Source organism: Miscanthus floridulus, chromosome 3 (genome assembly GCF_019320115.1).
Source record: "Miscanthus floridulus cultivar M001 chromosome 3, ASM1932011v1, whole genome shotgun sequence".
In the NCBI taxonomy this organism is placed as follows: Eukaryota; Viridiplantae; Streptophyta; class Magnoliopsida; order Poales; family Poaceae; genus Miscanthus; species Miscanthus floridulus.
The window spans coordinates 151,750,088-151,777,218 of NC_089582.1; the positions used below are offsets into that span (position 1 = coordinate 151,750,088).

A 27,131-nucleotide genomic window follows, 5' to 3' on the forward strand; every position below is an offset into this window, starting at 1 on the left:
CTCCTCCCCCATTCTTCACCTTGCACTCATAGGACTTATGGCCATACTTGTGGCACACGTAGCAAACCACGGTTTGTCCTTCATCAAGCTTCTTCACTCCCTTGACGATGTTATCTTGATGAAGTTGGACTTGTTCCATCTTGTCTTTCACTTGAGTCAAGTCCTTGGTGAGGCGAGCCACTTCTTACTTGAGTTGCTTATTCTCCATTACGACCACATGTGTGCATATTTCTATAACAACTTTCTCAACACAAACTTGGTTGTACAAAGGTGAGTCTGAACATAAATCATTGTAAGAAGTAGAAGCATAATTTTTAGGCATGTCAAAGATAGAACTTTTCTTTTTCAGTGCCTTGGTGAGGGTTTTACTGACGGCTTTAAGATTAGCAACTTTATTAGTTAGCTCATCATAATGTTTACGCGTGGTTTCCATTTTAGCAAGCAAACTTTTATAAGCATCTTGTGAGCTAGCTAACTTTTCTTTAATTTTTCATTTTTCTTTACAAGTTGCTCGTCATTGATTGTGCATGCATTTGTTGTTGCACTAGCCTTAAGTTGCTCAATTTTAGTAGATAGTTCAATATTGAGATTAGCAAATGTCTCATATTGTTCAAGCAATGTTTTATATGCTTCTTGTGAACTATCTAGCTTTTCTTACAATAATTTTAACTTTTTTTGTTGGCTAGTGCAAGTCTTAGCATATTTAAGATTTTCTTGCACAAGTTCATTAAGAGAAGGTATTTCATCATCACTATCACTCTCACTAGAGGATGAGCTTTTGTCAACTCGTGCCATAAGGCACACACGAGAAGAGCTTGATGATGAGTGCTTGTGGCCTCGCCTCTTATGATGGTCTTCTTCACTTGAAGAATCATCCTATGACCTTATTGATGTGAAGGCTTTGTCCTTGCATGCCTTCTTCTTTGTCTTGGGTGTTGGCTTGTTTGGACAAACTTCCACAAAGTGCCCTAACTCACCGCATCCATAGCATCCTTTCTTTTTTTGCTCATTTCTTTGATGGGTGAAGATGAAATCTTGAATTTAGATGGACACACCCTTGACATTGAGCCTTTAGATCATCTTCTCCACCTTGTTGATAAGTATGATTGATTCTTCATCAAGGTCGGAGGTGGAGGAGGAAGATTGATCATCATCATCATCATCATTCTCATCTTCTTCTTCATCTTCACTTGAGGAGCTTGAGCTTAAGCTTGTCTCAACTTGCTTGCTCTTCATCTTCTTTTTCTCACTACATGCGAGAGCTTTGACTTTGCTTGATGACGAGGCTTCTTCTTGACCCATCTTCTCTGACATTTCAAATGCCACTATCTTACCAATGACTATGGTCGGGGTCATGGTGCTAAAGTCCTCCATGTTGTGAATGATGGTGATGATGCTTGCGTATTTCTTTTATGGTAGCACAGAGATGATCTTTCTCACGATGTCCGCATCATCTAGCTTCATTAATCCTATCGAATGGAGCTCATTGATAATTAGATTCAAACGTGAATACAGATCACGAACAAGCTCATCATCATTTATTTTAAAGAATCATAATTTTGTTTAGCTAGATAATGTTTTTGCTCACGGACAATAGTTGTGTCATCATGGAGCTCTTGGAGTTTAAACTAAATTTCATGTGCCGTATTTAAAGTGAACACTTGGTTAAACATATCCATGCTAAAAGATTCAAACAAGTAATTTTTAGCTCTAGCATTGAAATGAATTTCTTTTTCTTCACTCTTTATGGGTTTATCGGGATTCTTAATGGATTTCATTCCATCACGAGTGACTCGCCAAACACCCAAATCTACCGTCTCAAGGTGACAAACCATTCTAGCTTTATAGTAGGGGAAGTTAGTGCCATCAAAGTGCAGAGGCCTAAAGGTATCCATCCCAACCACTCTAAATAGTGTCAACTCAACGGTTGTGAAGCCAAAGGTCCAAATTGAGCTAACTTGGCTCTGATACCACTTGTAAGGGACCGTGACGCCTAAGAGGGGGGGTGAATTAGGCAACTTAAAATTCTACTTCTAACTAGGGCTTCTAATTACACCTAGTCAAAACCTATGCAATAAAGTAATCTCTCTGAATATACAACTACGGTTTTGCTAATGTGTTGCTATCTCTACCATAAAAGGAGTTATGCAATCAATGTAAATGTGGAAGCTAAAGAGTAAGGTAGAGATATGCAAACTCTCGATAACTCTGGTATTTTTACCAAGGTATCGAGAAGCGCGCAAGCTTTCCCTAGTCCTCGTTGGAGCCTCTCGCAAGGAATCCCTCGCAAGGGCCAAGTTCTCGATTGGGTAACTTTGTGAATAGCCCCGGGCCATCCCCACACGCAAGTGGGTCTCTGGTGTGCCTTCCGACAAGCCTCTCCCGGACCGCTCCCCGTCATCTTCACTATCAAGCTTTCGGCCAAACCGTCGTGTGCCTTGTTCCCTTCGGTACACGGTGGCGGCCACACCACAAACACGGTTGGTGTGATGTTGTAAGACTACAAGCCCCTCTGATGTACAACAATGGTGCGCGTACGCACCGAGTGGCATGTTTTCTCAGCTCTCCACATCTCAAATGACCGGTTGGGGGTCTATTTATAAGCCCCATAGAGAAAGTAGCCGTTGGAGGCGAAACCCAGCTTTCTGCTACTGACCGGACGCTGCTTTCGTCCTGACCGGACGCGTTCAGTCGTCCCGCCCGTTGGAGCGCGCGTGTTGATCAAACTTTGGGCCGAGTCCGGTCACACTCGATCAGACACGTCCGATCACGCTGGCACTGCTCTAGAACCTCTCTAGACTCGATCAAACGCTGCACTTTGTGTGTCCGATCGTCCAGTGCCGTCGCGTCCGGTCATGCTAAAAACATTGCCGTGATGATGAACAGTATCATCGATGTGTCCGGTCATGTCTCTTCTTCAGTGTTCGGTCACCTGCTGACGTTTGCCGCTGTCTCGGACTACCCATTGGACACGTCCAATCCTTACGAAGGGCACGTCTGGTCACCTCTGCCAAGCGTGTTTCTTCGCGGTCTTGCGTCCGACTTGGTTCCCATCTTCGTGCTTAGACTTTGCTTTATATCTTGGGTCTTCTCTTGTGCTTCTAGGGTCTTGCTTATGGTGTTGATCGTTGGATTATCATGTCGCCTTCGTACAAGTCATGTCTTACACCCTATTAAACTATAAAACAATTACTTGTAAATTTATTAGTCCAATTTGGTTGTCTTGGTCATCAAACATCAAAATCAAAAGTAAATGACCCTAGGGTCCATTTTCCTTATAGGGGCAGAATTATCCTGCGTTGCCTCCATGATCTCTCTGTTGTCATCGGTGTTGATAATCCAGGTTATGGATCCAATCATGAACGACTTGCCTGGCTCAGGGAAGATCATGGATCTCGGGAATTTGACCATCTGGTTGGCCATGGAATCAGCACGCACACCCCTATCTAGCGCGCCACTATCGATAAAATCTAGTCGGTAGTCTATCGAGGGGTATACCCACGGTAGTAGAGATTGATGGAGGTGCGCGTAATAGGAACCGGATGGTGACACGGGCGCAGAGACAACGATCTAGACAGGTTCAGGCCATCTGATCGACGTAATACCCTACGTCATATGTCTTTGGTGGATTATATTGAATATGAGCTGCATTCGAGGGGGTCCCTACCCGCCTTATATAGTCTGGAGGGTAGGGTTATAGGTCGGTTTAGGTCTAGATCTATTCGACTATATGGTAAGTATTTACAAGGAATACGATATCTATCATATCTGAACAGATCTTTCTTCATCGCCAAGATGTCTTCTGATGGCCTTGCGGTGCATGTCGACTAGAGCCGAGCACCGTAGGCCTTGATCCTATGGCTGGACCTCCCCTGATGGTGCGGCCCATGTCCATTGTCGTGGGTACCTGGGGTTATACCCCCACAAAACCTCATGGCACTAATTGTGTATCGAGTTTTTTTTTCTAACCATATACTTGAACATTCACTATAGTTTTCTTAGAGCCCGTTTGGCATGGCTCCTAGGGGCTCCGCTCTATCTACACTTGCCCTGTTTAGGGCTTATTTGCTTGAGTTATTGCAGTTACAGCGCCATTTCTAATAGAGAACTACCCCTTCTGGTATCTCCTATATCGCTAGGGCGGACTATATATATAAAGCGAAGGGGTTATTTTTCCTTCACGGCAATAAAAGTTGATTCCCGCATTTTTTAGCCATTTTGGCTTAAAAGCTGGCTTCCGGCTTCTCAGCACACCAAAAGCCAAAAAAAAAAGTTGATTCCCGCAGTTTTTAGCCATTATAGAACTGACTATGTATCGAAGCACTTAATAACTGTTTTTTAGCCATTTTGGCTTAAAACCTCATGGCACTAACTATGTATCGAGTTCCAAATGCACACAATATACTTCAACATTAACTATGGCTATAGTTTTTGGCTACTTTGGCGTGGCTACCAGGGGCATCGTCTCCATCTGCGCTTGTATTGTTTGGCATTATTTAGGGTTTTTTTGAGCTATAATTTTTGGCTTTTGGCCCAAAAGCTATATTTCTGGGTGTTTTTTTTTTCTATTAGCAATTGTAATATTTTTTTGTAGCTTCTCAGCCCACCAAAAACCATAAAAGCTCATCAGAACCTATCTTTCGGCTTTTTGGTTCATTTACTCCGAACCAACTTTTCAGCTTTTCAAAAGCTAGCTCATCAGCTAGACTATTTGTTTTCAGCGCCCTGACCTAGACATACAAACATGAACTATGGAATGGAGGAGCCGAAAGAGCTTGTTGTTGGGAGACTTCATCTACTCCTGCTACAACAGTGTTACAATAGAGGGAGCCCTAAACCTTTTTCCGTTTGGTAAGATTTAAAGAGAGATGGTAAAGGTTTTTTTTTTTAAAAAAAACTCTGCAAATCAAACCTTCCTCGTCCCTTTCAACCGGAAGCGGCTTGAGAAAGTGATTAACCGAACAAAACCTTTTCAGCTTTGCGGTCCCCATCAAAAAAACAAGGAAACAGAAAAAATCTGGAGCAGAAAACCCCAAATGACTTCTTTTGTGCATTAATGAGCTCCCTCGAGTGGGCCACCAATGCATAGCGCATCAGTTGTAAACCGAATCTTCACAGGAGTTGAGATGTGTTCGTATCTGAGTCCGGATATCCAATATCTGATATCGTATCCGTATTCGAATACTCAAATCGCATATTTATGATGTCGATATCCAATCGTATCCTATCCGACATAGTTGACAGTATCCGTATTCGAATCCAAATCCGGACAGAAATATAAAAACAAATATAATATCGATGATATATGTTCGTATTCGATCCGTTTTCATCCCTAGCTGTACTGTCACTTCACTTGTGCTGGGCTGCTGTTCATCTCCCTCCTTTCCTCTCTCACAAAAGAAAGCAAAGCCGAAAATAAATAAAAATGCAGCAAAGCCTGGAGCATCGGCCTTGCAAAAAGGCAGGCACTCGCACTCCCTCCCTCTTCTGGTTTCGATGCTCCATTTCACCTTCACCTTCACCTTCACCTTCCTGCCTGTGGCTGTGTTTGGCTTGGCTCTCCTCTCTCCCACTCCCAGTCGGCCAGTCCAGTCCCAGTCCCAGTCTCCTCCCTCCTCTTGGTGGCTCTGGCCGGCGGCCTCTGCTTCCTTCCCTTCCTCTTCACTCCCTTCCCATTTTGGACCCTCCTCACCCTCTTGCGGCTGTGGCAATCCTAAAATTAAGGCTCCCATCTGCCCCTCTTGTCTGATTGACACATCGATCTGGTCCCTCCTCTTCCTCTTCCTCTTCCTCTTCCTCTTCCTCCCCTTGCTTGCTGCACAACCCTCCCTTTGTCGTCATATGCTCCCAAAGATTTTGTTTCCAGTGCCGCCCCGCCGGTCGAGCAAAGCACCTGCTGTTCTTGCCATTTCCGATCTCTGCGTGCGCGCCCGCCCTCCCCACTGCGCCGCCGCTGCGCATTGATTTCTTTGCAGGTGCAGCCGTGCAGGTGACTAGGTGAGGTGATCGCACGTGGGCGCGCGTGGATGGGAGTTCAGACAATGTCGTCCCACTCCCACGGCGACGACGGACGCCGCCGCCTCCCGCGGCAGGGCTCCGTCTACGGCCTCACGCTCACCGAGGTGGAGACGCAGCTGGGCGAGCCGCTGCGGACCATGAACCTGGACGACCTCCTGCGCACCGTGCTCCCGGCCGCACCCGCCGCGGGCCCGCCCCCGCCCCCGGCGGCCAAGAAGACGGTGGACGAGGTGTGGCGCGACATCCAGAGCGCTGCCGGCGGCGTCGGCGCCCGGCAGCCCTCCATGGGCGAGATGACGCTCGAGGACTTCCTCTCCCGCGCCGGCGTCGCCGTCGACGCCGCCCCGCATTGGATGCACCAGTACCCGCCGCAGCAGTACGCGCTGCCGCGGCCCCTGCCGCTCGGCGCTGCCGCCCCCGGCCCGGCTCTGGACGCCGCGTACCGCGGTGACCGGGCCGGGGTTTTCCTCTCGCACTCGCAGGTGGCCGGCCGGAAGCGCGGCGCCGCGGCGACCGTGGCCGAGGACGGCGTCGTGGAGAGGACGGTGGAGCGGCGGCAGAAGCGCATGATCAAGAACCGCGAGTCCGCGGCGAGGTCCCGGGCCAGGAAGCAGGTGGGGTTCCATTTCCACTTCCACCATTCCACATCCAATAGAGTAGAGAATGTTTGTTCCTCCACAGTCCAGTCCAGTCCCTATTCCCTACACAAGATTTTCAAGCTCCATCTCCATGGATTTCCTTCTCTAAGCTGCTAAAGTGACCTCTGCAGGCGTACACCCACGAGCTGGAGAACAAGATCGCCCGGCTGGAGGAGGAGAACGAGCGTCTCAGGAAGCTCAGGGTAAACATCATTCTCTCTAAGTGAAGTGGTCCCAAACTTGTCTCTGCCTCCATGTTTTCATTCAGTTCTTTTGAGCTTCAGCGGAGCTCTTTCTTGGTGGATTCATGCCTGCAAAAACTCTCCCTGTCTTTCTCTCTCTGAAACTGAAAGCGAGTCATTTTCTAGTCTAGACAAAAGTGGTAGGAAGATACCGCACCTTGTTTGAGTGTTTGTTTACACAAGACAGGATGTAGGCTTAAACTTGCTATGGATGTTTAGTGGAGGGGGCTAAAAATGGAGCATAGCAATAATAGATATTGCCTCACCGATTTGGCCAAACCTTCCCTATGTTCCTAGCCTAGAAAGATGAGCTAAACTTGTAGTACCAGCTGTGGACCATTTTGGCTTGCCTTTAAATTTATATTTATATAAACGGGGATTGTGGACGATCACGTAGTCCTATATATATTCTAGCATCTTGTTGCAAATCAAATATGCATTTGCAGTGTACGGACCTGCCTAATGCGCTCTTATAGGGCAGGCAATGGCAGTTGTGGTTTTTTTTTAAAAGTTTAAGCTGTCACAACATTCCAAATTTCAGCCTGATGAGACCAAAAAAAAAAATGGAGCCCAATGAAGAGCATGTGCATTCCTTGGATAGCACCATCCATCCACAGTTCCATTCCAAGAGTTTGTCACCTACTTATAATGCTGTACATTGAGTTCCATACCATGCTGATTGTCAGTGACATGGTGCATCCTTGGTTGTATCATGGATGGAGGGGGTAAGATAAGAAAGAAAGAGAGGCCTCTGTAGATGCTGGCAGCTAACAATGTGCTTGGTTTGGGTGTGGTGCAGATGCTGGAACCACTGGAGCCGCCACCGGAGCAGGACGAGAGGCTGCCATTGCCGCAACCCGAGAGGAAGCAGCAGCAACACCACCACCACCTCCGGCGAACGAATTCCGCCAGTTTCTGATGAGGAGACCATGGGCCGGGCGGCCATATATGTTCATAGTGAAGCTTTCTAGGGCGTCTAATTAACGGGGTTCGCGGTCTGTACTTGGATGCTTTGAAATGTGAATGAACAAACCATGCTCTGCTCTGCTCTGTCTGCAGTAGTTGCCCGCCCCTCTCGCCGTTGCTGGCTGCAGACTGTGGTCTGCGGATGGGTGTTGTTGTTGCAGTGAAAGCTATTGCTTTGCATTCGTGCTGCGCTCTGTTGCTCCGTTCCATGCCTGTGCTAACCGTACACTTGTGCTAGGTTGGATGGAGATCATCATCATCTACTCATCTGGGTTGCTTTGCAGTTTGCAGCAGCAACGACCAGCGAAAGAAGATCTTAACTTGAGATAAAATCATTCGGCGAGGAGGCCAGGCAAACCCTGTCTGTGAGCTATGCATGCAGAACAGAAGCTGAATCGCCAGAGCACATGGTGGCTGAAAAGCCCAAAATCGTTCTTCCTCTTGTATGGTCTGGTCAATATTAGCTCAAAAGCTCAACCTCCCAATGATCAATCAAAACATATAACAAGCATAAGAATCAAACACTGGTGGTCTGCCATGATTGGGCCGGACAACATAAGGACTGACAGAAAGCATACCCAAGTGATTGGTGATCTATGCTATCAGGAACTTATGTAAAAAGCGCTGTAGAAGAGTATTCGACGATAAAAGGCAAACGCCAGCATAGGTAGCAAGGCTAATCCAACGAGACATCTTGCTATGTGATAGTATGGCGCATGAACATGTTCTTGTAAATAACTGACGTATAGGTAGAACCACACCGTTGACTGCAGCTGGTGTGCAGTGTTTTTCTTTTCTTTTCATTTCTGTTTTTTGGGTTTCTTCCTGGAACTCTAAAGTCCAATCCGTTTAATTTGCTGTATGTTTTCACCTTCTGCTTAATGCAAAGGCAGAGCACCTGCCGTTTTCATACTGAAGAAAAACGACCAGCGAATGTGGAATGTACAACGGCCGGCTACTGAGTTCCGTAAGCACGAACCGATTCATTCAGAAAGAAAATATAGAATTGGACTGAAAATCGTCCCATTCCTAGTTAGCATCCCAAAGTCGGCAAAACAGGGTGAGGAGTACTGACGGCCAAGAAGCATGATGGATTGTTGGTGCAGCCCACAGCCCACAGGTCGACGTCGTCAAGCCCCGCTAGGCCGATGCATTGCCATACTTCGCTGCTAACTGCGCAGTCAAACAACACATGATTCGTGTAGAATTTTAGGAGTAGAATTGGATGGTCACGGGCCACAGCACAAATGGTTGATGGTCGACCTGGCCAAACAGCAGGTCTCTTTTACTTGAGAGTTGAGACCCACGAGTACAAATCTGTTATATGCTAAAAACGAATGATACAGGCCGAGGGCGCGTGACAATCGCGATGATCAAGATACTACGACCAGAAGAGAAGTCCATCGCAAGCTTCTTCTGAAACGGAAAACTGCAGCATAGCAATATCAAAGCGCAGAAAAATTCACAAGAAATATATCCAGAGAACTGTAAGGCGCCGAACAATAAAATAAGGGGTTCTTTAGATTAAGATAATCTAGAGTGGAGGTTTACAATTGGCACATACAGACTTGTACAGAATGCCACAGTGCCACCAGTGTTCTAGATAGAATAATTCACTTACTGTACAAAAGCATATGGTGAAAAGTCAGGACTGTTTACTGATTTGTCGTGAAAGAAAAACACTATTCATTCGCTGAAACAGTACGGCTCGTAAGAAAGCGAACAGGGCCAAAGCCACGGATCGACGGCAATGCAACAACATTACGGCCCCGTTTGGCCAGGCTCCCATAAGAAAAACGAGCTTCTCCGGCTCCAGTGGTGTCAGTAAGAGAGGAAAGGAGGAGAGAGAAAAACGGCACCGGTGAACAGTAACCGGGTGTCGGCCGCCCAGCAGCCGAGAGGCGGGAGCCAGAGTCCGGCCAAACGGGGCCTACCTAAGGCAATAATCACCCTATTCAAACGGTATTGGGAGGGGAAAAAAGAAAACCATCTCCAAGAGTTTCTAATAAATTGCTTTTAAAAAATCTAATTTGGGACGAATTTGATGAAGCATCCAATCAACCACGTCACGAACATCTGACATCTCATCTCAATCCATCCAGCTCGCCTCAATCGCCGGCCTGGCCAGCCGGCAGCCATGTCCACCACGGAAGAAGGCGCTGGTGGCTACGGCTACGACCGCTTGAGCAAGCTGAAGGCGTTCGACGACACCAAGGTCGGCGGCAAGGGCCTCGTGGACGCCGGCGTCACGACCATCCCCGCCATATTCCGCCACCACCGCCAAGACGGGCCACAGGTATCGCCCTCTAGCAGCAGCGGTAGCACTATTAGCGTTATCCCGGTCATCGACCTCTCGGTGGCGGACGCAGCCGCGCGGGCGGAGGTGGTCGCGTAGGTGAAGGCCGCGGCCGAGACGGTGGGGTTCTTCCAGCCGGTGAACCACGGCGCGGGAGAAGGATCCGCGCGACTCAAGAGCCACGTAAAGTTACGCGGAACTGGCTCAATTTTCCCAAGTGGCTAAATATTAGGAGGATGGATTATGAACTGTTGGAGAGAGATTTTTTCTGATTTTTTTAAAAACCAAGTATTAAGAAAGGCGGATAGGGAACTCTTCGAGATGCTCTAAAGCTAAAGCTAGAACTTAGCAACCATGTTCCCTTCCGGGAAGAGGAACTTGGAACGGAAACAACTTGAGGCGATATTTTGTATAATGTAAAAACGTAAATATCGCCGAATCGGAAACATGGAGGTTCCCGGCATAAGAAACGTGACCATATATTCCATTGCTGCCAAGAGTCGGACATGTCTCCTAAAAAAAAGAAAGTCAGGAATTAAGGAAAGGTAGCCCCCAGCCCAGGTAACGTAACATAGAAGGCCTACTAGTCCATGTGTGGTTGTGGTTGGGGGATTGAGGCCCAAACGAGGGGTCGGCTCAGCCTTTCGGGTGCCCTGTGGAACTGGAACAGCGCAGGCCCATCCATTGACTGCCAATGCCAAAGCCGTCGGCAGCCGCAGCGGGAGAGGAAGCAACCGGCTGGCGTTCAATTCAATCACGGGGACGGGGAGTTGACATGCATCCAAATGCAACGCAAATAATTTTTTTTTGAGATGGAAAACATAGGCCCAAACGAGGGGTCGCCGCAGCATGATGCATGCAAGCGCCTCTCCTTCTTCGCCGTGCTGCAGCATGCTGCAGATGTATGTACATGCACATCAGATCGATCAGTCCATACCAACATACAAAGTGCATGCGCTACTGCTGCCAACACTGTACATACATACATACACAACTACACATCGATCGGCCAAAGGAAAAAGAAAAGAAAGAAACACAAGCAGGATCGTCGATCGGAGGAGAAGCAAGTTTCATTCTCTAGAACGCACCACCAACTTGCGTAACTATATATACGTTCCTACAGTACATACGTGCAGTCCATGACGAGCCGACGTCCGATCCGCCCATCATATGGAGCTAGGCACGGCCACGAGTCATCACGACGGCCAGAGCCACCTGCTGCTGCTGTGCACGCACGCCATCAACAGCATCATGTCCGAGTCCTCCTCCACCGCCTCCTCATCGCCCTCCTCCTCGAAGTCGTCGTCGTGGTACCCCGCCACTTCCCACGGCGGCGACGCCAGGAGCCGTCCGCGGCAGAGCGGGCACGTCGCCGCCACCGGCCGCGCGCGGACCCAGCGGTCCAGGCAGGCGCGGTGGAAGAGGTGCCGGCACCGGAGCTCCCTCACCTCCGACCCCTCCTCGATGCCGCTCAGGCAGAACACGCACTCCTCCTCCTCATGTTCCTCCTCGCCGACGACGCAGCGCCGGCGCGTCGTCCTCCGGGAATAAAGCGCCACCGGCAGCTGGCCGCCGCCGCCGCCCTTGATGTCCTCCACGGACGACGAGGAGACCAGGTACGGAAACGACGGCCCGCCGGACGGGAGGCACGCCAACTGGGACCGCGCCAGCGCCCTCAGCTTGCGCGCCATCACGCGACACAGACACCGCGCCGCCATGGCCACCACGACGGAGAACGGAGGGAGAAGCAGCAGCGCTGCTCGCAGGCTCGTCATCTCGTCTGCCGACTGCCGGTCCACGATATGGAAGCAAGGGCCACCGCCCAGCTAGCAAACATTATATTATACGGAGTACACTTGTAGCTGCCGCTGGGCGCTAGCTACTCGCTCCTTCCAAAAATATAAACAAAATCTTGTTTTTCGACAAGCCAATCAATCAAAAAATTAATTAAATATATACAAAAACAATACAAATATTTAAGATGTAGTATAGGTATTAGTACTAGATTAATTATGAATATATTTTTTGTAAAAATCTTTTGAGAGAACTATGATACTGACAAACATAAAAATTCTGTCTTCTCAACGAAGCAAGACTTTTTAATAATTCCTATTATTTTTTTATTATTTCATATGCTCCCAAATAGAGGGTGTAATTTTCAAAGTGACCTTTCTTTCTCAAGAGATCTTTGAATTCGCTACGTTTTCCTGTTCTCGGTCAGAGGCAAAGAATTAAAGCTGAAAGCAAAGTCGATCGCTTAGCTAAAATGGCCTAATAAATAAATAATAAAAAAGCCTCTGCAGGACATGCATGCTTGCGGTAGTTTGCAAATTCAAGTGCCTTTTTTTTTCCTGTTGTGCGTAAACAGGCTGCAACGGAAAACAAGTAAAGCTGAAATAAATATAATAGATAGTTTCGCGACAGCAAAATAAATAATTCTCATCCGATCCAATCATCCAACGACTCAACTTTTTTTTAAAAAAAAGAGAGAACATACTAATAAAATTTATAAGAGCCACCAATTAAAACACGCCCTTAATTAAATTCCAGCGCTGTGCTGTGCACACACTGCCGACAAATTTTGTCACGATATATACTCCAACCGATATCTTTGTTTAAGGTGTAATCGCATGTGTCAGTTAATGGAATCAAAGCATTCTCTGCAAAATCAACGGACGACTCGATGCGTATGCTGCATGGGTCCATCCGTGGAACCAAACACGCTAGCCGTCCCCAAAAAAAAAATTGTAGGAAAGGGAAACGCTGCGCTTGGGGTTTCTGATGATCCAAATGTTCTAGCAATTATTTGCTGCTATGTTAGTTAACACGGTCCGTTATTGAACCATGGATTTAAATGACCAAATCCATCATTATTGTATTGTATATACTCTTCAGAGGAGAGAACAAGACAGGATAACGAGCGTTAACCTCGCTTGGCAGGGTAGCTGTGTGGGCAACTGCTTGCTTGGTCCTTGCGAGTTGTATGGAGAGAACATAGCCTTTTGGTTTGGAACAAGTACGAAAAACCGCTAGAATATGTGAATTTGAGCCAATTCCATTAATTAGCCTGAAATGAGGAGCGGATCAGATCGACTCTTGTTCGTTTTCAACTGCTCCCATGCTTATCCCCTTGCCTTCCCACATATTTATTGTGACGATCGAGCAAACTTTAATAAGCGCGTGTTTAGTTGGCACCTTAAAATCCAAAAAAAAATGCTACAGTACCCATCACATCGAATCTTGCGATACGTGTATGGAGCATTAAATGTAGACGAAAAAAAAACTAATTACACAGTTTGATTGGAAATTGCGAGACGAACATTTTGAGCCTAATTAGTCCATGATTAAACACTATTTACCAAATAAAAACGAAAGTGCTACAGTAGCCTAAATTCCAATTTTCACCCAACTAAACACACCCTAACTATAGCATTTCGCCAGAAATAGGCATTTTTTTTTTGTACCTAGACCTCGAAAGTTTACTACTATAGCAAGAAACTCCTTTTCTCTCTCCATAAGAAAATGAACTACCAAATGCAATGCAAGGAGTCGGTGAAGCCGATAAATAGCTCTGGCTCCTTCTTAATAGAGTAGAGCCGGATGCCGTGAAAGCTCCACCATAACATACCCAAGTTTTTCTAGCACTAGCATCCTCTTCTTTCCTTATGCAGGCTATCATTGTCAGTCAACTTGGATTACCACTTTGGAGTTGGTAATTCATCACTATTTGATTTTCCACGGACATGGCAGGTACAATCCACCAGCTAAAAATTGAAAAACAAGGCAAACTTGGATCAAAACTCATGGATGTAATAAGAACTTAAAAAAAAAAACATCCAACGGTACAAAAAGTGTAGATATATTCTGGGCATCCATCCCCATCCTTCCACATCACAAAAAATGAATAGAGACGTACAATAAATTTTTGACCCAGCCGTGCGTCTAGTCTATCCCAATTAGTTATATTAATAAACTATTATATATAAATGCACATCAGGATAGCGGTGGATGCAGACGACACGGTTGAATTTGCAGCTGCACCACGTGTGCCTGTCCTGTGCCCAACTAGACTATGTATGCCACTGTCAGAGACTCACGCTTGACTTTGGGATGCATGCAACTAGGCTATATAAATGCATGGCTAGCTTCGCCTTCAGTCTCTCTCACTCTCTCCACTAAACATATTGAGCATGTTCGTTTAGTAGTAAACGATCGTAAATTTTCAGCTAGGATAGTATTTTTTTCTCACATCAAACCAGACAGCAGTAATAATCCACGATCGTATACGACCGTTTCAGCCCCAGCCGAATAGGCTGATTACTTCCAGCACAACGACATGATTCATGACACCAGACATGCATAATTGCAGGAAAACTCCGATCGGTCCACGTGATTATTTATGCAGTTGAATGCTTTTCAGAGAAAAAAAAAGGATGCCACAGTTATCAATGGCACTGTTTATTTGCACTGACCCAGTAACTGAAGAAGAAAAACTAAACAGGGTTGTAGTTGGCACTCCAGAATCTCCAGAGAAAAAAAAACAGCCTCTCAAAGTCACTGAAAAGTTAATTAGGTTCGTTAATTCCAGCTTGCATCTGAAATGGACAGCTCATATTAATGTAAGCAGCCGGTTACTGAGGGCGTGTACAACCCGTACCCGATGGGCTCTCAAGGAAAGAGAATAATAAAATAATAACTATATAAAAGCCTTGATCTTGCATTGGGGAAAAGCTAACCTTACATGCTAATCTACTCGTCCAATAAGACGCTCGGAGATGCGGGCATCTTCTGTAGCTAATGCTAGCTCTGCCAGATATGCATACCTCCTTGTATATAAATAAAATAAAATCAAAGCAATAAATACGATGACAGTGAAGGTCTACAGAGACCACATGTGACGCATTCAGCGGTGTCCTTGTCTAGAAATAAATCAAAGAGATGGAACAGGCCGGGGAAAAAAAAGCTTAGCTTATGCTGTCACACCAGACAGAAACAGAATACAATGTGTCGTTCGTAACACGTAGTGGATCTATCGGCAACTTCCAATACATATATGCATCTTAATCTTCCAGCCGTTGATGCGAAAATTCCTTCATCCATATGCTTAATGCTCCCAATTCCCAAAGCCAGAAAAAGTGACATCAGTCATGGAGGAGATTGAGAAAAATGGTGCCTGCTGAATCCGTCATGGTTCAGAACATCAGAGCAAGCTATAATAACAAGCCAAGAAATGTGTTTGCCTTGTGCAACAACTTGAATTTTCATCCAACGACTCACTGGCAAAGTGAGCAGGGAGAAATGGAGAAACATAAGACAAAATCTTATAGCCACATAGTAACAGGGAACATCTACTCTTTAGCACATCCAAATTTATGCATGTTTACAAATGGCGTAAACCGGGCAGTGAGTTGCAAAACAAGCCACTATGGTGTACTGGATGAAGAAACTGTAGGAAGCGTATGAACGGCCACTATTCACAAGCATCTCTCTGTCTTTGGTAAAAAAAAACGCACGTCGTATCTAAAAGTCTCAGTTATAACACGAACTTCATCTGTGACACAGCAGCCGTCTTCAGGCCATGTCGAACTCCCTCATCGACCTTGGGCTGCAGATGATGTCGAACGGCTTGTTGATGCTGTCCTGCAATATCGTGATCTGCCCCTCCTTGACAAGTATGTCTTCGTCCAGGGCTTCGATCTTCTTCTTCAGCGACACAACCTCGTTCTGCATTATGCTGATGTTTCTTCTCAGCTGCTTTGCTTCCTGCCACGACAGGTCCCTCTCCTCGGTCACTGTTTTCAGTGTTCCACGGAGAGCAGCCAGCTCCTTTGCAGATTCCTGGAAATCCTGTTGGATTTCATTGATTGACTCATCCTTCTTCGATACCTGTTAAGTACAGCAAACCAACAAATATGTAACAACACAGCAGGAGTACTTGAGTCAAATACCACAAACAAAGCTATTTTCTAGCATATATAAACATCATCTGCCATTCTGATATGAAATAACATTTACCAACGGACAAGTTACTATACCACCAGTCTGAAGAAGCATGCCATTTCGGCTGGTACCATAACAATCACATCATTATTGATTGGTCTTTAAAACAACACAGTATTGATTGACAGCCCACTGATGTCTCTAAAAGCAAATGGATTTGCACATAGTATATTCTGGACTTCTGGTGAAGTTGTATGCCCTACTTCGTGTACAAAAACATGACAGTGTAACACTTCTTTATGTCGTTCTCTTGGTGTTTTTTATATGACCACCAAGATGACTCCTGGAATGAATGTTTGCTGACCGTAAGCCTCTACAACAACAATATGTTATTTTATATGCTACCTCACATTATCTCAACTTTAGAACTGGTTCCAGAAACATTCAAAAGAATATCTAACTGAAAACTTGCATAGTAGACCTAATGTCTACTTGGGCAAATTTTATCCTAGATTATTGGCAAGATTGCAGCCAACGAGCCTCTAGTCCATCTGGTTAGAGCTCCTCAGCGGCACTCCACAGGCCTGGGTTCGACTCCCGTGGGAGCGAATTTCAGGCTGTGGTTAAAAAAAATCCCCTCGTCTGTCCCATGGCCAAAGCAATGGTCAAAAGGCCCGGCCCGGTTCTCATAGGGCCACGGTGCCCCTGTGTCAGGGTGGGGCAGGGGTTCAGGGGTTTTTTCGGCCTGTGTGAGAAGGTCTTCTTCTATCACAACAATGCCGGGGGTGGTCTTACCCCTTGCAGGTCGAGTTTTTTTTTTTGGCAAGATGCAAAAACTTGAAAAATAATGACTAGCTAAAGATAAACAAGCAGCAAATAACTTGATTCAAACACTAAAATGAATTTCTAATAATTTTATAGATCAAGGAGATGGGAGTGACATTTGTTGTCGGTAACCAAGTCACTCAGCAAAAAGACCTACCTACTTATAAGTACTTTGAGATATACTGCAACTTGACCACTATAATTGGCTAACACCAGGCAGGTTAAGAGTAATTCATTATGAAAGGGAAATCATTATCAAAATCTACTTTGATCAGAGAAAAACAATGAACTGCAGGTTTATTGGGGAATAAAGATGTGAATTATGCAATTAACTCATGATACCTGAAGCTCCAACTGCTTAGCTTTGTGGGTTATGCAAGAAAGTTCATCCTGAACTCTCTGGATCTCGTTTCTCATAACATCTTGGATGCGAAGTGAAGATGCCAGATCAGATTGCAATTGTTCAATGTCAAGTTCCTTTGACAAGACTGCCTCCTTCAGTACTCGGTTCAGCATAGCCTCTTCTTTCAGCTTGAGTCCAAAATCATCCTACATAAGAATGGAAGTTATTTGGTGATGATAAATATATGCTCAAGGACCCAAACTTCTTGAAACATTTCTTTTCATAATAGTCAAGTCACTATTAATTCGACTATATTCACAAAGCATCAGATATAAACTCTTACCCTAGAACTTTCATGAAAACACATTCCCAAGCACATGTAACTATCCAAAAACATACTTCTAGAGAATCTTTACTGTGAACATTTTTTTAACCGGACAACCACATGGCAAAGTAAACTTCAAATGACAAAGGTTGTTTTGTACCAGAAGTAACTCACCGTTTCATCTTTGGAAGGACTGCCTTCAGCTGCAATTTCACCAGATTTTTCTTTAGCATTTTGCTTTTCACTTAGTATAGAATTGATTGCCTTCAAACTTCGCTTCAGACCTTCGATTCCTCCTTTGATGCTCTGGTACTCAAAAGTGTAATCACTGAATGTTAATGCATCATTGCCAATCAAATATTCATTTTCATGTCTCTTGTGTTTCATCAGATCCAGCAATTTAGCACAAAGTTGGCTAATCTTATCAAGCAGTGACAAGCCTTGCATTTGCAGGTTATCCACTCTAGCCTGAAGCTCCTGGTCAAGGCGAATCGAGGAGAAGCTTGCTCCATTTCCAGCACCTTGTAAACGATTTAAGAGTGCAATATTCTCTTGTCTGAGGGATTCTACTTCAAGATCACAAGATCGAATTTCACCTCTCAACTTTTGCTCCACCCCTGTCAGTCTAATAAGTTCCATTTGTAGTTTCCTTGTTTTATCACTGGTGGTGCACTCAACAAATTTCCTATCTAATTCATCTATGCATCCTTGTCTCAGGCCTGTAATTGTCCTTTCCTGCTCATTACATGCTGTTTGTAGTCTTGCAATCACTTTGTGCAATGCTTTATTCTCTACCTCCTTGGCCTTCAAATATTCCCGGATGTGGTCCCTTTCCTCTACAATCTCAGCAAAACGAGCCTGCAAATCTACCGAGGAACTATGGAGTTTCTCATGCTCATTTCTGAGTTTCTCTAGATCGTCATTTAGTTTGCTGTTTTGCATTTCCAAACTTGCAACTTTCATTGAAGCTTCAGCCTTATTTGCTTCAAGAAAAGTAACTTCTCTCTGAAATGACACATTCTGCTCTGCAAGTTCTCTCACCCGTTCATGTAGTCTCTCTTCTTCAGATTGAAATCTTGATAGCCTGATAGACCAATCGTCTGACCTTCTGTCCATCTCTCTCTCCAGTGTAGTTTGTACTTCACTCTTCTCCTTCTCCAGCCTCCTAGTTCTGGTTTCCAATTCTTTATTTGTTTGTTTGTATTGCTCTTTGGCAGCAAACCTTTCTGTAACACGTGCCTTGATCTCTGAAGACAATTCATGTGCTAATTGTTTCCTATCTTCAGTCAGTTGCTGGATTAACTCAAACATGTCATTTGAGGTCAATGGTTTATCCCTGAGCATGCTGAATTCATATTCATCTCCACAAGGAATAATAAACCTTGACTCAACTTCTTTAGCTCTTTGAAGCAGCATGTCATCGGTTTCATCTTCCGCTGATGCCAAAAAAAAAAAATCATCATAAAAATATTGAGAAGCATCACAAAAGCATGACCCTACAATGATAGGAGCAACGTGAAGTCATACCTAAAGTAGGACAAGTGGAGGGGCAGACAACATTTGGAAGTCTCACATCTTGCAAATCTTCATAAATATCTTCAACAGATGTTGAACTTTCTCTTTCAGAAGCTTCTGACATGCTTATGTGGCGTCTAAATGCACTGCACATAGTTGCCATCCTGTGGGTATCTCCTGTGCCCTCTTGAGCAAGTCGCCAAAGGAAGCCGTCTTTTAAGTCCACATCTGGGTAGCTCTCTGTTGTCTCTTTCATTGATTTTGGAATGGATGGTACTGTAGACTGGGGTCGAGGTGGCCTTCCCAAATTAGAAACCATAGATGTGACAGGGGCGCTCTGCTTCTGTTTCTCATTTACCATTGCATCTTCATGCCCTCTATCAATGTACCGATCTAGTACTTCATTCTTGTTTAATAAATTGCTAAGTCTTGTTGATCTGCATTGTATAGCAATAGGAGAGCTAACAGGAGAGTGCCCTGCTGAGCATGAACAGCATTTTGAACGAGGAGAATCATTTTCCATGGCAGAATGAGGTTTTGGGGTCTTTATTGCAAATTCTCTCAAGAACGGATTCCCTTCTGGCGACCACATATCGGGACTGCAAGTTAAGATATACTGTTAATCATTTTTCAGATGACATGCTGAAAAAATTAGCTACTATACATATGGACTTAAAACCAAAAAAAAAAAAAGAGTCTGGCCACAGAAACACTAGTAGTAAAGAGGAACTAAACAAGGGTGGATCCAAACTGAAGAACTACTTGTGTAATCTCCATTGCATCATGGTGTCATCTATCTAACGAAAAATATAAAGCATCTATTTTCTATAAACATTGGTGTCACAGGACACCATGGAACCTACTTGAACCACCTTTGAACTCAATCACAAGAATACATAACTTGTATGCAATCAAACCCAGTATAGATCATTCGTAGATGCCAGAGAAAGTCTGCATGTGCACTGAAACTGAACAATCATAAAGACGGCCTCCTTTGCAGAAAAAGATAAATAAGCATTCAGAATAATAGCTAAAACGAGTAGAGTTTGCAGATTCACATATCACGGTGTATTTGCTGAGAGCTGTCTCACCGAGTCACCAGGTCGCGGGTTGGCAGATTTTGCGGGGGGAAGGCTTGCCTCGTTTTTCCCTTCCCCAGACCCCACTCATGTGGGAGCCTCCGACACTGGGTCTGCCCTTTATTTTTAGACGCATTTCTCTTTTCTCTAGATTTTTTTTAAACATGAATCAAATGGCAAATAGGCAACAGGGGCTAATAGCCAATACTCTACTATCATTTCAATCAAAGGTAAACATCTTGTATTGTAAGTAGTACGGACAGTAATTATCAGGTAGGATGACCACTTACACGACATCTTTGGCATGGTGGGGTGCATCAGATTCATCATACAAAGAGCATGGAACATCACCCGAGAAGCTAAAGCATCGCTCATCCACACAACTGTTTCTGGCCGGGGATGAGAACGACATGGACCTCCTGAGTTGCTTGGGATTGGCTGGTTCCTCCTTGCTCCGCTTCTGACGACGGCTTCTGGATCTCGAGAATCTTGTGCTGCAGGAACCTGAACTGTCCTTTCCCTCATCTGTATTTTTATGTCTACTAGTCCTATTATCACTGATCGGTTGCTCATTTCCCTCACCAGGGTTTGCAGCAGGGGACCCAAAGAAAAAGAATCTTCTCATGTTTCAGAAGTGTCGAGGATTCACAGGTTCTGGATTCGGGATTCCCCCACAAACTAGTCCCTGCATGGGTTGCATATTGTAGTCAGCAAAGAGAACTAACCATGAGACACATTAGATCGTAATTTGCATAGCTGAATAACAAGGCAAGACAACAAATCCTTTGTTCCGAAAAGTAAACAAAAATATTAACAGGGGCATAGTTCCCCGTATCCTTGGCAAGGAATTGAACTCCCAACCGAAGCGCGTATGTCTACTTCTCAGTAGGTCTATCTAATAGGAAATAAGTCAAACAGGCTACACGCAAGGCCACAGGACACCAGAAAAGGCAACCATACTTGGATCCTCGATCCCAGGGGCACCGAACCGCCCAAAGGCCCAACCCCTCTCAATCTATAACCAGGAGCCCCAACGGAAATTCGCTTCGCAAAACCACTCCCCGCCGATCCTCGATCCCGGAGCCACCGCCGACCCACGGACGCCCTTCCGATCCTGCACGCCCCAGCGCATCGATCGCCCAAAACCCGACGGGGGATTTCGAACCACTCCGCAGCAACTCGTACCGAAACTAAACCCCAACGATAATTGGATTGCTGGATCGAGTAGAGGAGGGGGGGGGGGGGGGGGGGGGGGGGGGGGGGGGCAAACCTGCGAGAATCTCAGGCGAGGCGAATCGAGTGGAGTGGAGCCGGCGAAGGCGAGTGGAGTCGGCGGCCGCGGCAGGGCGGCGGTGTGGAATATGGCTGTGGGGCTAGCAACGGTCGGGAGGGCAGAGGAGCATTTGATTCGCGCGCACTAATTGCGATTAACAGCTGCCCCTCTGCTGGTTTGGTTTGTTAAGGAAAATGGTCACCACCAGCGGAGCCGGAGCGCATGCGCAACACGGGAAAGAGAACGAGAGGTCCATTTTGAAATGGGAGCGGCGAAAGCGGGGTTGGTGGGCCCGTGGGGAGCGGGTTCAGGCGGGCCCTTGGCCCTCGTCTTTTCCAATGGGCCGAGCCGTTTCCACTCGAATGGGCCTCTCAAATGCGATCTGCCTCTACATCACGTCACTCCGACGGAGGGGCCCACCGGGAGGATAGGCCCCCGTGCCACGCACAGCCACGTCTGACGTCTGCACTTTACTCCGCCATGGCCGATTGATTTCATGGAGAGGGACGCGGACGGGTCGCCGTCGGCGCTTTGCTGTCTCCGTAGCCCACGGCAATGGCGTGGCGCCTTCCCTGCCCTCGCACTCCGCGCGTGGCGGTGGTGCCACCTTTCCACTTCCGCGTCCCCTGCTTTGCCTGTGCGAGCCGAGCGGCGCGTCCTTTCGCCTCTCACAGGGGCGGCGGCTGCGGTGAGCAGTCGATCGGGAACGGAGACGACGGCACGGCCCCGTGCGCCCGTGGGGATTTGGCGCCCTTCGCGCTCCAAGAGTCCAAGTCGCTGTCGAAACAAGGTGATTTTTAATTTATCTCCGAAAAATTGTTTTGGGTGAACTGCGTGTACTTACACTACTGGCCGTCTGGCCGTCGATTTGATCATGAGTGATGTGATGTGCATCTTCTCTCCAGGCAAACGACAACTACAGGTCTACACCTCGTGGAGAGTAAGCTTGGTCGAATTTGGTACCCGGCAATGTAATTATGTAAATGATCTGCTTTTCTTTTCAATAGAACTGGCAATAGATTTGGTACAGAATTCCATCAACCACCCTAGGCACCTATAGGCTATTGCTATAGCCATGTTATCATGCACATAGAGGATGTTAAATGATGCAAGTTTTTTTTGGTTGTATTACATCTATCGAACCTTGACAAAACAAAACAAATTTCTTAAAGGAAACCTTTTTTCACCACCGACTATGCCCATTTTCAATCGGACAGTTTGCTATACAACAACTTAAATGTGGACAGCTAACTTTATGTATGATATTCTTTTATAGGAAGATGGTTTCCGGTTTTGTGCCTTTGCTGTAAAAATTATGAAAAGTAGTTACTGGATGCAACTATAGTAAAATGGAAAGGATTGGTTAAGGTGAAGTGATCGGCTTGGGGTGAATGCTTTTTTGTTTCTTCTTATCTTATTAAGAAGAAAACCAGATCGTTATAAATTTAGATATGGTCTAACTGGGAAGATTCCAAACTATTTCAGTCTTGCAGCATCAGAGACAGAAAGTCACATCACACAGACACTATCACTTGCAAATCGTTCGTTGATGGCCTCAAATTGGCATGTCCAAGTATTGTTCGTGAAGCTCTAAGTGCTGTTGCTCTTCAAAAATGGGGGTGGCACCTTCTAAGTTTGAAGATGACAAGGTCCTTGTGCTATGCCAGGAGAGGAAGCATTTTGTTAGAGAAGCGTTAGATGGAAGATGTGCACTTGCAGCTTCTCACCGCGCTTATATTCTGTCGCTGAGAGAAACCGCTTCTCTTCTGAGGAAATGTTTTGAACCTGAAGTGCTGAAAGAGTCAATCCCAAATGTTTCGCCACCTCTTTTGCCTGTCAATCATATGAGTGCTGGGAGGAACTCCATGACAGCACCTGCAAAAGTAACCGCTCAATCTTCATTCCCTGCTGCTAGAGAGGTCAGTCAGAATTTTGAAAATGCTGATGGTTTAAGGAGCCTCCGAGAGGAAGGGATCCCTGAGCACAGTGAGGGAGATGATGATTTTGCAGAGCTAGAAGATAACTTTGACAATCCATCCACTGAAACTAGGGCGCCCATGTTCAAGAACTGGAATGATGTGCTTGTTGATAATACTCACTCACCTGCACAACACGCTTCAGAAAATATTGCTTCACAAAGTACTAATTCTTGTAGTGACAACTCCAAAAATAAGAGGACAGTGATTGGGATGTCGAAGAAACCTTCCACTGACTTAGGTAACGTGGTAAAAGATTTAAATACATGCATGAAAGAGATTGAGATATTATTCTTTTGGGCATGCAATTCTGGAAAAGAAGTCCCAAGAATTCTTGAGGAAGATAAAATCCAGTTCCGCCCTCTACTACCTGAAGAAATAGGTTAGCTATCAAGTGAATAGCTTTCTGGTTATACCGTTTTCCAAGTTTCTCTTACCCTCTGTGATAGAATTAATATTAAACTAAAAAGTAAATTTCTGCAGCACATGGATCAAAGCCAACAAGTTTGCTGGCAACACTGTTTGCTTGCTGCAGAGAGGATGTCACTGTTCCTTGAATGTAAGTTAATTTTGCCTGAAACTATTAGTTTGACTCCCCCCCCCACCCCCCCCCCCCCCCCCCCCCCCCCCCCCTCAACGAAGGCTTTTGCTATTCCTGTGTTACAAATATAAATGCAAAAGGTTTCTTTTAGGGAGTAATTGTAATGTGATATTATTCGACATTTATTACAGCTATTAGCATTTTGGTTTCTACTATTGAATAGAATACTTGGCCTTCCAACTGTACAAATAATGTGATGCACCATGGTTTAATGCAGCGCCTCCTCAAGCCGAGATAAAGTACCTTACCTGGCATAGATGAGTGTCTTCACAATTGTCACCATCTAGAAATTCTCTTGGGATTAATGCTGGTAGCCATATCTCCACACTTGATAGGTTGTATGCATGGAGAGCAAACTTTATGAAGAAGTTAAGGTAGCAGCTCCTTTCTGGATGTTGTACAGTATTAATCAATTTTATATGTGTTCCAGAATCAGAGTTTGAGATTCCTAGAAGTAATCTGTCTTGTTCTGCTTTCAGGCTAGCAGCGCAGTCTGCAGGAGGTACGATGAGAGATGCAAGAAACTGAGACACCAGGAATCAAGAGGGGGAAATCAAATTGATATTGATTTTACCCGTGCTTCTGTGAAGGACTTGCATTCCAGAGTTCTAGTGGCTGTTCACAAAATAGGCTTCATTTCTAAGAAAATACAAGACGTAAGGGATAAATATCTTCAACCACAGCTGGATGAACTAATTGGATGGTATGTCTCTGTCTGTATCATTGTCTACCGGTGTATGCAAAAACATGCTGTTCCTGTGCATTATAACATGACATATAGATGTGTTAGTCGTCATAACTAGATATGTTTCACATTATCTTAAAAGAATGTGCACTATCGCAATAGGCAATGTGCATTTATTTATATGTTTATATACTGACTGATTGCTGTGCTCATCTGATAGAGAATCTCTTCTCCCTGCAGTTTCACTAGGATGTGGGGTACAATGCTTGAGTGCCATCAGTGCCAATGTGCGATAATCAAGTTAGCATCCAGAAGCTGCGGCCTGAAAATATCATTTCAGTCAGAATCTCAACACCAGGCTGGGTTTCTCCTCTCGGTTGAGCTGAGAAAACTATGTTCCAACTTCCAGAACTGGATGGCATCCCAAAAGGCGTACCTCTGCAGCCTAAACATGTGGTTACACAAATGCATGAAACCCCTGATGAGGAGGAAGGTTTCCAGGATCCGGAACACCGTTGATGCTTCGCTAACGGAGACTGCTATCACGCCAATCTTCACAACCTGCGAAATGTGGATAAAGCTTCTCGATGATTTACCAACCACGGACTTAGAAGAAGCCATCGAAGGTCTCATTGCAGACATAAGCCGCTCCATTCCTCACAAAGAGAAGGTGCCAAATGACGAAGCAGGGGGAGCAAGTCATGGCCCGACTGATCTGCACCCGAGTCTGTTGAGATTCATGGAGAAGCTCAAAGCCTTCTCAGAAACCTCAGTTGAGAAGTATATCGATCTGCAGGAAAACGTCAGGGCCGCAAAGGAGAGGATTTGGATAAGAAAATAATGAATACAAGTAGCTCTTATTAGTGAAGTGAACTTTGGACAGTACTTCAGTATCCGTATAGAGTTGGCTAAGTAAATGTTCCTAGTGTAAATTCAGACTACTGCTATGTTAGTACCGATTTGTGTCAAGAGGAATTGCAGACAGCAGACAGGATGTGAGGACAGGTGGGCTAAAGTGGTGACGTAAATAAATATAGTTTATGTAGGAGTAATAAGCTGTGCTGATATATGTTCGCTCTTCGCTGCAGTCAAATTCCAGAAGCGATTCAGTGAGAAGTATGATTGTATATGCACTGGAAATAAAGCTGTGTCCCAATCTTCCGGCTTGACTTTTTGGTGGCACTCTTGAATCTTTTTGACATGATTGCTATATACGAGTTGACGCTACGACTCTTCTCTCTCTCGCTCTCTCTCTCTCTGTGCGTGTGTGATGAGATGTTGCCGTTGAGACTTGGTTGGTCAACAAACAGTAGTAGTAAATGTCGTCTGCTGATTCTTCGTTTGAGACGGGAAAAAGGTAGAAATTCAAAGGTGTACGAGTAGAAATTCTACTCGCTGACATTTGGGGGGTGTCCGTGGCAACCAAAATGACAGAGCATACTAGACGCTGAAACCTTCAAGCAACCAGTTGACAGAGGAGGAAAGCTATACGTGGCCAAAGAAAGCAGTTGTGGTTCTGGCAGTTTTAAATGGACGGAATCAACGGGCGCATCGATCTGATCTGACCTCCGGGAAACGGACAGGCAGGTCCGCCAGAACCAGAACCAGATTCCTGCCTGCCGATAGCAACAAGCTCAAGCTCTGCGCCCCCAAAGTCAAAAGCCATTGCACGCACCATGATGCTGATGCCACCTCCTTTGCTTCTCGTGCCGCCTGTTTGTCGCCTCGCCTCGGCGGCCTCAATGGTCAATGCTGCAGGCAACAGGCAGCCATCAACTCTTCATGTTTGGATCAAACCCCAAAGAAAGAAGAAGAGTTCAAAACTTTCGTCTTTTTTCAGCACAGATCGCTAGGCGATGCTGCCAAGCCGATGTGCAATGCTGTGATCTATTATAGTACTATTATAATGCATGGGAGAGCATGATGTCTGAAATCTAAATTAAGGCCTTGTTTAAATCTAGGGTATAAAGTTTAGAGGTGTGTGTCACATGGAATGTTCGGATGCTAATAAAAAATAAATTATAGAATCCATCATTAATCTACGGGACAAATTTATTAAACATAATTAATTCGTCATTAGCACACAGTGTTACTGTAGCACCATGGTGTCAAATCGTGAACTAGTTAGGCTTAAAATATTCGTCTCGCTAATTAGTCGCAAACTGTGCAATTAATTATTTTTTAAGTCTATATTTAATACTGGGCCCGATGCCATGCAGAAAACAAAAACAGTAAAGCTCTGGTTGTAGGGCAGAATCTGAAATTCAGAAACCGTGTAGCCGGACCTCTCTCTGATATTCTGACTGCACTACAGTGAGGAGGACATGGGCCAGCCGCCAGCGCAAGGCATTGACCTACTATGTAGATAGATAGGATAGGATAGGGATGTTCCCGGTACATCCATGCAGT

At 45.4% G+C, this 27,131-nt stretch overlaps 5 protein-coding genes across 13 annotated transcripts; 3 read left to right on the forward strand and 2 right to left on the reverse strand.

Moving 5' to 3' along the window:
* Positions 1-5,523: 5,523 nt before the first annotated feature.
* LOC136547578 (ABSCISIC ACID-INSENSITIVE 5-like protein 3) lies at positions 5,524-7,934 on the forward strand. Of its 2 annotated transcripts, XM_066539531.1 has the most exons (4): positions 5,524-6,632; positions 6,788-6,879; positions 7,449-7,540; positions 7,698-7,934. In XM_066539531.1, exons 1-4 carry the CDS (start codon positions 6,027-6,029, stop codon positions 7,880-7,882), a joined length of 975 nt encoding a protein of 324 aa, XP_066395628.1. In that variant the 5' UTR covers positions 5,524-6,026; the 3' UTR covers positions 7,883-7,934. The 2 variants fall into 2 exon arrangements, with proteins under 2 accessions (XP_066395628.1, XP_066395627.1); XM_066539530.1 differs by lacking the exon at positions 7,449-7,540 and having other exon boundaries at positions 6,788-6,859.
* A 3,012-nt stretch (positions 7,935-10,946) lies between these two features.
* LOC136547579 (E3 ubiquitin-protein ligase EL5-like) lies at positions 10,947-11,996 on the reverse strand. The gene has a single exon (XM_066539533.1). The coding sequence runs from the start codon at positions 11,933-11,935 to the stop codon at positions 11,357-11,359; it is 579 nt and encodes a 192-aa protein (XP_066395630.1). The 5' UTR covers positions 11,936-11,996; the 3' UTR covers positions 10,947-11,356.
* Positions 11,997-15,459: 3,463 nt separating this feature from the next.
* LOC136547580 (uncharacterized) lies at positions 15,460-21,613 on the reverse strand. 2 transcript variants are annotated; one of them, XM_066539534.1, is made up of 6 exons: positions 21,458-21,613; positions 20,478-20,872; positions 19,121-19,707; positions 17,768-19,029; positions 17,268-17,474; positions 15,460-16,046 (listed from the first exon to the last, which is right to left on the reverse strand). In XM_066539534.1, exons 2-6 carry the CDS (start codon positions 20,810-20,812, stop codon positions 15,732-15,734), a joined length of 2,706 nt encoding a protein of 901 aa, XP_066395631.1. In that variant the 5' UTR covers positions 20,813-20,872; positions 21,458-21,613; the 3' UTR covers positions 15,460-15,731. The 2 variants fall into 2 exon arrangements, with proteins under 2 accessions (XP_066395631.1, XP_066395632.1); XM_066539535.1 differs by lacking the exon at positions 21,458-21,613 and adding an exon at positions 21,148-21,321.
* Positions 21,614-21,934: 321 nt separating this feature from the next.
* Positions 21,935-26,633, forward strand: LOC136547581 (protein ROLLING AND ERECT LEAF 2-like). Of its 7 annotated transcripts, XM_066539542.1 has the most exons (8): positions 21,935-22,250; positions 22,366-22,431; positions 22,737-22,828; positions 22,946-23,818; positions 23,920-23,995; positions 24,255-24,411; positions 24,517-24,740; positions 24,963-26,633. In XM_066539542.1, exons 6-8 carry the CDS (start codon positions 24,382-24,384, stop codon positions 25,561-25,563), a joined length of 855 nt encoding a protein of 284 aa, XP_066395639.1. In that variant the 5' UTR covers positions 21,935-22,250; positions 22,366-22,431; positions 22,737-22,828; positions 22,946-23,818; positions 23,920-23,995; positions 24,255-24,381; the 3' UTR covers positions 25,564-26,633. The 7 variants fall into 7 exon arrangements, with proteins under 7 accessions (XP_066395639.1, XP_066395634.1, XP_066395635.1 ...); XM_066539537.1 differs by having other exon boundaries at positions 22,366-22,828; XM_066539538.1 differs by having other exon boundaries at positions 22,366-22,439; positions 22,737-23,818.
* LOC136544716 (uncharacterized) lies at positions 23,074-23,823 on the forward strand. The gene has a single exon (XM_066536780.1). It carries the CDS (start codon positions 23,074-23,076, stop codon positions 23,821-23,823), a length of 750 nt encoding a protein of 249 aa, XP_066392877.1.
* Positions 26,634-27,131: the final 498 nt, after the last annotated feature.